Here is a 13,385-nt window from a genome sequence, read left to right as displayed (position 1 = left end):
GAAGACGACTATCCACCTTCCCCACAACTGCCATTACATGCTTGACCCACTTCACATCGCTCTGCAATGTTACGCCCAAATATTTAATCGTCATGACTGTGTCAAACGCTACACTACTAACGGAGTATTCAAACATTACCGGATTCTTTTCCCTGTTCATCTGCATTAATTTACATTTATCTATATTTAGAGTTAGCTGCCATTTTTTACACGAATCACAAATCCTGTCCAAGTCATCTTGTATCCTCCTACAGTCAGTCAACGACGACACCTTCCCGTACACACAGCATCATCAGCAAACAGCCGCACATTGCTATCCACCCTATCCAAAAGATCAATTAAATACATAGAAAACAACAGCGGACCTACCACACTTCCCTGGGGCACTCCAGATGATACCCTCACCTCCGATGAACACTCACCATCGAGGACAATATACTGGGTTCTATTACTTAAGAAGTCTTCGAGCCACTCACATACTTGGGAACCAATCCCATATGCTCGTGCCTTAGTTAGGACTCTGCAGTGGGGCACCAAGTCAAACGTGTTGTGTACATAGTTCCGCATAGTCAGCGCGTACACAACTTGCCCAATAGAGCGCGCCCCGCTAAGCACAACAGCGCAGGCGCAGCGCTCGTCCGTCTCCGCACTACGAGATGGCGCTGTCTTAGAGACGGACCAAATTCTGCTTCCGTCGATGCGCGTATTAATATGTAATGCAGCCAATGAGATTGCTGCTAACGTAGAACATTTTCTCCTCGCGGATCACACTCTCGCAGTGATACCTGAACGTGAGATATTATAACGAGTTTACAGACCTCCGATTAGTCGGTCTGCATTAGTCTGCCTTAGTCTGTAGTCAAATTTCAGTCTGCGCCTAATAAGATTATCATATTCCTGTACATAGCCATGAACATAAATGAATAGGCACTTTGTCAAGTATCAGAGATACGTGAGAATAAGATTAACGTACCAAGGCCAAAGGAACTTCAGATTGTCAATTGTAAACAGCATCCAGAATCAAGTTCAGTAGTTTTATGCTTTTTATTATTTTAATAAATGTGTGTGAAAATTAATCAGGTTCTGTTTAAAGTTGGTCACCGTCAGTCTGCTACTCTGAGCGTGCAAGTGGCATTTCTATCGTCTGACCTAACGGCAGAAGATAAACACACCACGATAAGACCACGGGACATATTGCTAACACTCGCCCACTTCGTTAGCGCGACAAGTCAAATAATCTGATGGTGTGTGTACCGAAGGTCTCACAGTACGCACACCACAAAACGCTTTCCGGAAGTCGAGGAATATGGCATCCGTCTGATACGCTTCATCCACGGTTCGCAAGATATCATGTGAAAAAAGGGCGAGTTGCGTTTCTCAGGAGCGATGCTTTCTAAAGCCGTGCTGATGCATGGACAGCAACTTCTCTGTCTCAAGGAAATTCATTATATTCAAACTGAGAATAGACCGTCCAAATGTCTCAAGTTAATATGAACAAAAATAATCCTAAATGTCAAGTCATCTCGGTGCCAAGGTGAGAAATTTGCCCTTGTCCCTGCGAGTAATGTATTGAGTAACTGTCTGTGTGGATGAGCAGTGCAGCGGCTTACGGGCGTTGGAAGCGCGTAAGGTCGGCGGCGTCGAGCAGCAGGTCCCCGGTGCCCGTGCGCGTGCCCTCTGCATCCCCGTCCGCCCCCTGCAGCTCCCTCTGCGACTCCCAGCGCGCGCCAGGCCTGCAGACAGTAGTGCCTTATGTACAAACATCCGACGCTGTCAAATCCTGCACCAAGTATCTATGTTGTAATAGACTTTGACCACTTTTCTTCCTGTGAACGTAACGTAAGTAACAAGTTTGTATGCATGGCCACCATCAGCAGCAAATATATAAATATTCGTTTTAGAAATTCGGACGCCACTTTCTTGCTGCAATCTGTTTCATTTGTTGCAGATTCCTCTAGAGGCAATGGATACAATAGTAACACAACAGCAAAACTAAGCAACAAAGCTACATTGAAATTAAAATTGCTACACCAAGAAGAAATGCAGATCATAGACGGGTATTCATTGGACAAATATATTACACTAGAACTGACATGTGATCCCATTTTCACGCAATTTGGGTGAATAGATCCTGAGAAATCAGTACACAGAACAACCACCTCTGGCCGAAATAACGGCCTTGATACGCCTAGGCATTGAGTCAAACAGAGTTTGGATGGCGTGTATAAGTACAGCTGTTCATGCAACTTCAACACGATACCACACTTCATCAAGAGTAGTGACTGGCGTATTGTAACGAGCCAGTTGCTCGGCCACCATTGACCAGACGATTTCAATTGGTGACAGATCTGGAGAATGTGCTGGCCAGGGCAGCAGTCGAACACTTTCTGTATCCAGAAAGGCCCGTACAGTACCTGCAACATGCGGTCGTGCATTATACTGCTGAAATGTAGGGTTTCGCAGGGATCGAATGAAGGGTAGAGAGACTGGTCGTAACACACCTGAAATGTGATACGCCAGTAAGGCGATGACGAATACACGCTTCCAATGTGGGTTCACCGCGATGTCGCCAAACACGGATGCGACCTAGATTCATCCGAAAAAATAACGTTTTTCCATTCGTGCACCCAGGTTCGTCGTTGCGTACACCATCGCAGGCGCTCCTGTCTGTGATGCAGCGTCAAGGGTAATCGCAGCCGTGGTCCGAGCTGATAGTCCATGCTGCTGCAAACGTCGTCGAACTGTTCGTGCAGTTGGTTGTTGTCTTGCAAACGTCCCCATCTGTTGACTCAGGGATGGAGACGTGGCTGAACGATCCGTTACAGCCATGCGGATAAGATGCCTGTCATCTCGACTGCTAGTGATACGAGGCCGTTGGGATCCAGCACGGCGTTCCGTATTACCCTCCTGAACCCGCCGATTCCATATTCTGCTAACAGTCATTGGATCTCGACCAACGCGAGCAGCAATGTCGCGATACGATAAACCGCAATCGCGATAGGCTACAATTCGACCTTTATCAAAGTCGGAAATGTGATGGTACGCATTTATCCTCCTTACACGAGGCATCACAACAACATTTCACCATGCAAAGCCGGTCAACTGCTGTATGCGTATGAGATATCGGTTGGAAACTTTCCTCATGTCAGCACGTTGTAGGTGTCGCCACCGGCGCCAACCTTGTGTGAATGCTCTGAAAAGCTAATCATTTGCATATCACAGCATCTTCTTCCTGTCGGTTAAATTTCGCGTCTGTAGCAGGTCATCTTCGTGGTGTAGCAATTTTAATGGCCGGTAGTGTAACAGAAAAACAACAACAGTAAAAACAAAGTCACAAACAACAACAGAGCGTGACCAGTCACAGTCACGCACACTCAGTACCATAACAACAACACACAATAATCAGTAAAATATAAACAAAGACGCAATATGGTGCACGATGGCATACAACCACAAAATTACACATAAAATCACTAACATTTCCGAAAGACAAGGCATAAACGTATCATACGTAACAGACAGTTGTATCCAAAAACATTCCAAGACTGAGAAGAGACGTATACTTATACAAGGAGGTACGTAAAGTATGTAGCAATTATAATGTAGGTAACGTGATCGCATGTAAGTGGGACACATAGATGGAACGTTTGATGTCTGATATTAGAACACATATGAGACTGGTATTATGGGACAAAATTCCCCACATTTGCACAGCACCAAAGAGAACATAATCACACACCAACCTCTAGAGAAGAAGAGATGAAAATAATCTCAACACACAATAAAAGAGACGTTGGAAACTTGATAGAAAAATTTCACATAAAAAAAATCACACACTCAACCGAAAAGAAAACTCTTTTTGAAAGCACACGTGTACATGACAACAGATAAAACCGTTGAATAACAGGCTAATGCCACACAACTCACTTCCCTTCACTATTCCCTGATACCTTCCAAGTAGCCTCTAGGCAAAAATTCGAATCATACGAGCGCCAAGAACTTTTTACCCACTCTGTGGCACTTATTAAATGAAATTCTATTTTCTAAGGACCCCTCCCTCACTAGCCACAATCCTACTCTCCCTAATGTTTTAACATAATATTAACGTCTAAAAAAAAAAAAGACACTTTCATTCACGCATATAAACAAACAAACAAACGCACATACACAAACACACACACACACGCACACACGCACACACACATACACACACACACACACACACACACACACACACACACACGCACACACACACACACACACACACACACACACACAGAGAGAGAGAGAGAGAGAGAGAGAGAGAGAGAGAGAGAGAGAGATGTACAGCCGTTAGGTTTACATCGTGCGCTTCGTTAGGCTGGCAATAGTTACGCAAACAGGTAAGAAAAGAGACACCAATTACGAGACTAAAAGTTCGTGACGTGAAAATGTGTTGATGTTTTGTACGTGAAGTGACAGTGCGGCCTCTAAATTATGACCAGATGAGACGAAATGCACATTTAGGCCAGAAAAAACGATAACTGTAAGTACTAATTTATTTATGTACAAATTCAGTGAACTGTTTCCTAATCTATAAGTATCGTATATGAAAACAAAACTCTATTTTTCCAGAGTAAATATACTCACGATGCCTTACTGTAAAAGGGGAAACGTGCCTGTAACAAATAGAATGATTGCAGCGAGAAAAAGGCACTTGAATTTTTAAAACGAATGTAACATACATACATGAAGGCGGCCTGAGCCAGGAAATGGACTTGTTTGCAGCAATGCAAGTACGCACACAGACAGTCAGGCGACATCTGGAACACGACGGCGACCATCGTTGTGGCTTCCCTAGACGCGTCTGTAAATGGCAGCATGTCGTCTACAGTGTGTGCAACATCCTGCGCGTGGTGGGTTGCAAATCCAACTTTGCCGCATTGCTTTTGCTATAGACATGAGGTTTCAGCACCTGGGTGCCATTGGCAATACAACACGATTACCACTGGTTTGTAAGGCCGGTAATTTGGACAGCAGCCGCTGTGTTTCTGACGTGTTAAGACTGCAGGCTGCGCCCTATCTATAAGGTTCCCATGACGTTATCTTTCAACAAGGTAACGCTAGAATGCATTCTGCCAATACTGCTCTCGCCTACCTCGATACAGAGGATGTCTGCTTGTTACCCCTGGTCAGCATGTTTTCCAGATTTGCTCGCACCCCCCCCCCCCCTCCTCCACCCACCGACCCCCCTCTGCAAACGTCTGGCCGTGGGCTGAGGACATACTGACACACCATCATTCGCCAGACACTTGGACTGATGAAATCTATACTAGAGCTGCTTCAGCAGTATCGAATGGTGTAATCGTAGCCGCCATCCGAGCTCACAAGGAAAGCATTTGTGTTCTAACGAACATTTCTGATCAAAATTTTGGTTACAGGACCATTACATACCTCCCAATGTGCTGGTGAGTATCGTTTTCCTGCAAGATCCTGCAAACTTGCTCTAGATATCACTGTAGGAGCCAAACGCAATGCAGATACCTTAAGTGTAAATGCAGGTGAAGACTTTCAATAAAACGCCCAAAGCAGTGTCATATCGGCACATTCTATAATATCAGTGCTGAACGCCACGTCAGTGACACGTTCACCAATATCGTAGCCAGCAATCTGCCACATGTCACGAGCCATCAACCTTCATATTTCCTTAGATAATTGTGACACAATATGTTTTTATGATAAACAATCTGCCATGCAATTTCGGCTGCATATTCCTGGGACGTAGTTTAAGAGAGTCTGTTATTCTCTTGGCATATATTTTACATTCCCTGAAGCAATACGCGTCCAGCTGTTGTGCATATTTTGTAGTTTTAGGTGGAATGATTTTTAAAGCTACATCTCTTCCTCCAGAGGCTTCCAGTAACACTTGTTCATCCTCGTGTCCATACGAGCAGTCACAAAGTACTAGTGAATGGCGGGTAATGTGGATTCGACAGTGACAGAAAAAACATCTTCAGATGTTCTTTCGTGATCTTGCCACTCACACTTACATCTACGAAAGGCATCGTTCTTCTCCCCTCGAAACGCGGGCTCCAATGTTTCCATTTGGTTCTTTCGACCGTATATAGAGTTTGTCTGTCAATCGTCACTGCATTGATATACTGGTGGCAACATCGATCTTGTAGCTGTGTGTGTCACTGTTAATTGATTGCAACGTCGGTATAGCGCTTCTGTCCCCTTTCATGGCTAGCGTTCTTTCGGAAGAAAACTCATTGTGGAATTGATTATAATTAAAGTTCCACACAGAACACACCTGAATGTTTTTTGTCGTGATATGCGCATTGACTACAGCAACAAACGTTTGAGCTCTCTCAAACACCTCTTCGTCGTCCTCCTTATCTTTTCGTGCTTGGAGCACAGTTGTATGGCGTCATGTTATCTTAAACTCGTTTTTAAAATTAGTAATAAATACCAGTGACGCTGTAAATTCTGCACACCCGAGATTTCTGGTTATGTCCAGTGCCCAGTGTTGTAAATGCCAATAATGAACGGAAGAACCACATGCTCGCGCTTCATAAAACTTCGCTGTTACACGCTGATTGATGATACTGAACTGCAGAGTACGATTTCATCTCAAAACTATGTTCCCTCCTCTTTACCTTGCCACATAGTCCAGTACTCTTTTAATATTGCTTTTAGACTTCGGTTTAGAGTACCTTTTCAGGAGCTTTCATGTATGATGAAACCACTGACGTGATAATCATCATACGTATTCCTTATTGTGCTGTTACCAAACACCTTGATGATACTTTCGACTTTAAACTTCGTATCACGAAAAGGTTGGAATTCAATTTCGTTGCTTCCATCACCTCTTCTCGAACTTGCTGTATCAAATGGTTCAAATGGCTCTGAGCACTATTGGACTCAACTGCTGAGGTCATAAGTCCCCTAGAACTTAGAACTACTTAAACCTAACTAACCTAAGGACAACACACACATCCATGCCCGAGGCAGGATTCGAACCTGCGACCGTAGCGGTCGCGCGGTTCCAGACTGTAGCGCCAGAACCGCTCGGCCACCAGCGGCCGGCCTTGCCGTATCACTACCGCTTGTAGACAGGTGTTAGTCATTATCATCACTAGAATCTTAATTACAAAGGTGTTCGTCATTATCATCACTAGAATCTTAATTACATGTTAGTGTTACAACAGTATCTGTTTCTAACCTGTTTTTCACTATAATAGGTAACAGAAAACTTGTGAATGATTCATCTTCTACACCAATATCATCTTCACAACGAAGAATTCGTCGTAACTTCATTTTAACCAACCGCAATATATTACAGGGGTGATTACCCATCTGACGTATCGCTACACAAATAATCTCACAAAATCCAACGTCACTTACACACTGCACCGTCTCTTCTGGTCTTGACTGGCATAGCGGCTGGCAAACGACGAGCTCGAGATGGAATACCCATGAGGAGGAAAAGGAGATTAGCGTTTGACGTCCCATCGACGACGACGTCATTAGAGACGGAGCACAAGCTCGGATTAGGGGAGGATTGGGAAGAAAATCGGCAGTGCCCTTTCAAAGGAACAATCCCAGAATTTACCTAAAGAAATTTCGGGAAATCGCGGAAAACCTAAATCAGGATGACCGGACGCCAGTTTGAACCGTCGTCCTCCAAAATGTGACTCCATTGTGCTAACCACTGCGCCACATAACCTAAGGGAGGGATGCCGTGTGGGCCATCTGTAAGGGTTGTTCAGTGTCTGTCTCTGTCTATCGCATTTTCGGAGCCAGTGATCAGGGATCAGCCCTAGATTTGTCGAAACAATGGCCGAAGACCGCCTGAAAACCATGCTCAGGCTGGCTTTTATACCAGACCAACGTGAATTTGTCGCATATCCCTATGTTACGAACTAGGAGGCAATGCGTTAACATATGCAAGAAGTGTTGAACACTTGCCAGAAGCTACATGTGTCAAAATCCCGTGTTGGTGATGTTATCGTGGAAAATGGACATGTCACCGATCCATCCATCCAGTCATAACACTTGTAGGCATAACTAATAGGGAACGCATAATTCTAAAGTGTACTGAATGACGTCATTGTCAGTGCCTTAGAGGACTTCCGTTACAGCTCCGTTTCAGAGAGAAGAGTCAGATCTACACTGAAGAGTGAAAGAAACAGGTACATCTGCCTAATATCATGTAGGGCCCCCGCGAGGACGCAGAAGTCCGCAGCACGATGTGGCATGGACTCGACTAATGTCTGAAGTAGCGCTGGAGGAAAATGACACCATGAATCCTGGAGGGCCCGTAAGAGTACGAGGGGGGTAGAGGTATCTTCCGAATAGCACGTTGCAAGTCATCCCACATATGCTCAATAATGTTCATGCCTGGGGAGTTTGGTGGCAGAGGAAGTGTTTAAACTCAGAGGAGTGTTCCTGAAGCCACTCCGTAGCAATTCCTTCTAGAATCGCCCAAGTCCGTCAGAATGTACAATGGACATGAATGGATGCAGGTGATCAGACAGAATGCTTACGTACGTGTCACCTGTCACCTGTCACAACGTTCAAACTCACTTGAATCTTGATAACCTGCCGTTGTAGCAGCAGTAACCGCCATACACTTGTTTTCTTATATGGGCGTATTCTGCCTGTTTACATATCTCTGTGTTTGAATACGCATGCCTATACCAATTTCTTTGGTGCTTCAGTGTATTTAAAGGCGACAGGACTCGCTTTTAGTGGTACGAGGTTATCGGGAAGAGCACATGCACCACGTCGTTCTGAATAGTGTTAACAACGCTGCCATTAGTCTGCTGACCTGTGAAAGTAATTTTTATGGAGTGACGAGTTATGGCAAAACACGTGACACTTCAATGTATGTGTGTGGACCTGGGAAATACCTACAATACGACACTGAGGAGACTGTATTTTAGCGACAGTGACGTTCTCTGTAGGTGGCGCAATGCTCTGGTGCCTTTTGTTCTTGAACTTTGTTCGAGACTTTAATTTTTGACGACAGCAGTGTGATAGACGGTGGCTGTGGAAATAGTTTAGACAATTACGTGCTTCCTTCAGTGTGGCAAGAACTAGGGATTGGTATTTTTTGTAACGGTATACTTAGAGGATTGTGTCCCACTTCACAGCAATGAGGATAACAACTATGATCACGCACATACACCGTCTTATCAAAAGTATGCAGACACATGTTAGACGACATTAATATGGGATACATCTGCCCTTCGCATTTATGACGGCTTGAAGTCTGCTGCGGACACATTCAATGAGGGGTGTGAATGTCTGTGGAGAAATAACAGCCCATTCTTCCTCAAGAGCCCAAACCAGAGAGGACAGTAATTTTTATCTGTGTTATTTTATCTGCTGTCGTCTACAAACGACCTGCCGCCTAGTTACTAAGAGAGGTTGTATTTTCACATTATGAAACTGTAGGCTGGCAAATCTTATAGTTGACAGCGTATTGGGAGGTGGTGGAGGGATCACTCATGGAAAAATTCCTGTAGTAGTTGGTATTACATCTGCACCTTTTTTTTATTATGACTCTGATAGGTATACCTGCTCAAAGGAAGTCCCTCTAACTAAGGGCTCTCCTGCAGAGGACGCCATGTTTCCAAGTAGAGAAGGAATTAGAATATTTCATCAGAATATAAGAGGTGTTAGAGATAAAGTTAGTGAACTGCTTATAGATGTTGACTCTGCAATTATTGGCATATCGGAGCACCACTTAAATAAATTTTCACAATTCAGTGGCTTCCTTTACCAGGATACAATTATCTGGCTGTTTTTCAAGGCGTTCCTTGCGGGATGGGGGAGTGACTATGTGCGTAAAAACAGTATTCCATTTGAGTCCATAGACATATCACGGCACTGCACTGAACAAGTATTTGAATGTTGTGCACCGGCAGTGGAATTTAGTGAAACTAATCTTCTAATTGTTGTTGTCTATAGGTCCCCTAACTCTGACTTCAGAGCATTTGTGCTCAAACTAGAGGGGATTCTTGATTCACTTTATAGGAAGTACTAGAAATTAATTTTATGTCGTGACTTCAATATAAATTTTGTTTATGATGGTGCAAGAAAAAGGATGTTGGTAGATCTCCTAAATTAATATGATCTGATGCAGACGTGTTTTTTCCAACTAGGGTGCAGGGGAACAGTAACACAGCCGTAGACAATATTTCTATTCATTCTTCATCACTCGATGGGCATTCTGTTATTAAAACGGTGAATGCCCTTTCAGACCATGATGCACAAATTTTAACACTAAACGGCTTTTGTACTCAAACAAATGTCACATATAATTACAAACTGTGTAGGAAAGATAATCCAACAGTAATAGAGAGTTTTTTTGAACCTTGTCAAGGAACAAGAGTGGTAAAATGTTTACAGTGCCGACAACGTAGATGATAAATAATATGCTTCCCATAACATATTTCTCATGCTCTTTGAGAGTTGCTTTCAATTAGAGCGTTATAAACGGGGTACTAGCAGTAAAAGGCAGCCTGGGTGGCTGACTAGTGGAATAAGAATATCATGTAGAACAAAGCGAGAATTATATCAATATGTTAGAAATAGGCACAATCAAGCTGCAGTAGCCCATTACAAACAGTACTGTAATGGTTCAAATGGCTCTGAGCACTATGGGACTAAACTTCTGAGGTCATCAGTCCCCTAGAACTTAGAACTATTTAAACATAACTAACCTAAGGACATCACACACACCCACGCTCGAGGCAGGATTCGAACCTGCGACTGTAGCGGTCGCGTGGTTCCAGACTGTAGCGCCTAGAACCGCTCGGTTACTCCGGCTGGCAGTACTGTAATGTGCTTAAAATGTTATTATGAAGGCAAAGGGTATGTGGTATGCAAATAGAATAGCTAATTCACAGGATAAAATTAAAACCATAGGTCAGTTGCGAAGGAAGGGTCTGGTCAGCAGCACAAGGTCGACGGTGTAAAGTCATTTTGTAGTAAAAATATTTCTGTTACTGATAAATCAAATATATGTACAGTATTTAACAATCATTTTCTGAGCATTTCTGGTGAATTAAATGAAAATTTAGTTTCCACATGGAATCATATAACTGTCTTGGCAAATGCCTTTCCAAGATTGATGTCTGAAATACTTCTCTGTGATACAGACAAGAGGGAGATTGAGTCAATAATGAAATCACTGAAGACTAAGGACTCTCATGGACATGATGGCGTGGATGGTAGAGTATTAAAGTACTGTGTTGCATATGTTAGCCCTGTATTTAGCCATATCCTTTAGAAATGATCACTTTCCTGAACGATTAAAATACTCAGTAGCAAAGCCGCTTTACGAAAAGGGAAAAAGGGATATTGTAGATAATTTCAGTCCTATTTCTATGCCATCAGTGTTTGATAAAGTTATTGAGAAAGCTGCGTATGTAAGGATAACTGATCATTTTATATCACACAATTTGCTATCAAATGTACAGTTCGGTTTTAGAAGTCATTTAAGAACTGAAAATGCTATATTCTCTTTTCTCTGTGAGGTACTGGATTGGTTAAACAAAAGGCTTCGAACGTTAGGCATATTTTTTTATTTAACTAAGGCGTATGATTGCGTTGATCACAAAATATTGCTCCAGAAGTTGGGCCATTACGGAATATAGGGAGTAGCTCTCAATTGGTTCACCACTTACTTTAGCAACAGACAACAAAAGGTCATCATTTACAGTCTTGGGAATGGCTGTGATGTGGGGTCTGAGTGGGGTATGGTCAAGTGGGGGGAGCTCCAGCGATCAGTGTTGGGGCAACTCCTGTTCCTTATTTATATAAGTGATAAGCCCTCTAGTGTTACGGGTAACTGTAAAATATTTCTGTTTGCTGATGATATTAACTTGGTAGGAAAGAATGTTATGTGCAACATTGGATCGGTTTCAAATAGTGCACTTCATGACCTAACGTCATTGCTTGTAGAAAGTAAACTAACGAAAAATCACAATAAGACTCAGTTTTTACACACAATTCAACCAAACCTGACGTTTTAATTTCACAGAATGGGCATATGATTAGTGAAACTGAACAGTTCAAATTTCTATGTGTTCAGAAAGCCCACGTTCAGGATTTTGTTCAAAGACTTAATGGTGCCATTTTTACTATTCGAACGGTATCTGAAGTGAGTAATCGTTCAACAAGATTATTTTCATTCGATTATGTCGTATGGTATTATATTTTGGGGTAACTTTTTGGCTCAGAAACGGGTGGTTCTCGCAATAGGTAGTGTAAGTTCACGAACCTCTTCTCGACCCCTGTTCACGAGCCTGGGTATTTTGACACTGGCCTCTCAATATTCAGGGTTTTTGAGGAGGTAAGGTCAATATTTTACACAGTAATAGTACAAGTAATTCTGAACAAAACATGTTGTATGAAGATAAGTCCGCAAATGCTTCGTTAGGGAGGTATGGGTATTGAAAGGAATTTTGAATCTGCAAAATGGATGTGCACGGCGTGAACGTATACGCAATACAACTGGACTGTAACGTGTTTTTCTTGAAAACAATGTTACAGAGAAGTACAGTTATGTTACACATTTTTGCATAATGTTTATATACTTTGCATTTAGTACATAAGGCATTACAACATGCATGTTACATGTATTCAGTTGAAAAATTACGTACCATGTCTTTTACAAACGGCTTTAACACTTATCGTACAGATGTTGTACAGTTCACAGAACAGGTTCGAATATCCCACCATGAACGTCAATGCACTTTTGCGCTCTAACGATAACATGTTGTGTTGCTTGTTCAATTGCCTGTTGTTGGTTCCTGATCAATTCAGCAACGTCCATGGTGTGACGATGCAGTTCATCTCGTGTATTTACCTCCGCTTTGTGCACCTCTAATTTCATCCAGCCCCATAAATAGAAATCTGTAGGGGTAAGGTCAGGTGATCTTGGTGGCCAGTTAATAGCACCGCCACGGCCAATCCAGCGATTAGGGTAGGTGCGATTGAGATGGTCTCTCACACGTAAGGTAACATGTGGAGGGCCACAGTCATGTCGGAAGTACATTCCAGTTCGCTTGGCTAAAGAAACGTCTTCGAATACTTCCACAAATGAATTTTACAAAAAATGCAGGTACTTCTCTCGCGTCAATCGTTGACTGATAATAAATGAAACTATCAAAATGTTACGTACCACGTCGCACCAAACATTTATGGCAAAGCGAACTTGGAAATAGCTATCCACTGAAGAGTGTATATTTTCCCATGACCATTGATGATTATTTTATGTGTTGTTTATTCCATGTCGTGAAAACTGGGCTTCGTCAGTGAATATTATGTATGGAAGCAAATGACTATTCTCAATTACCCAGCGACAGAATTGAAATCGTTGGGCTTTGTCG

The 13,385-nt window shown here is 42.8% G+C and overlaps 1 protein-coding gene across 1 annotated transcript in view; it reads right to left on the bottom strand.

Annotated features, from left to right (window-relative positions):
- Positions 1 to 13,385, bottom strand: part of LOC124555932 — a 72,254-nt gene that overhangs the window by 18,666 nt on the left and 40,203 nt on the right. Inside the window, exon 4 of the mRNA XM_047129985.1 lies at positions 1,611 to 1,733. Coding sequence (XP_046985941.1) covers positions 1,611 to 1,733 — 123 coding nt within the window. The remainder of the gene's footprint in view (positions 1 to 1,610; positions 1,734 to 13,385) is intronic.

This window comes from Schistocerca americana, chromosome X, assembly GCF_021461395.2.
Source record: "Schistocerca americana isolate TAMUIC-IGC-003095 chromosome X, iqSchAmer2.1, whole genome shotgun sequence".
Classification (NCBI taxonomy): domain Eukaryota; kingdom Metazoa; phylum Arthropoda; class Insecta; order Orthoptera; family Acrididae; genus Schistocerca; species Schistocerca americana.
The sequence above is the reverse complement of the archived record's forward strand: the minus strand, read 5'-3'. Positions and strand labels throughout refer to the sequence as shown.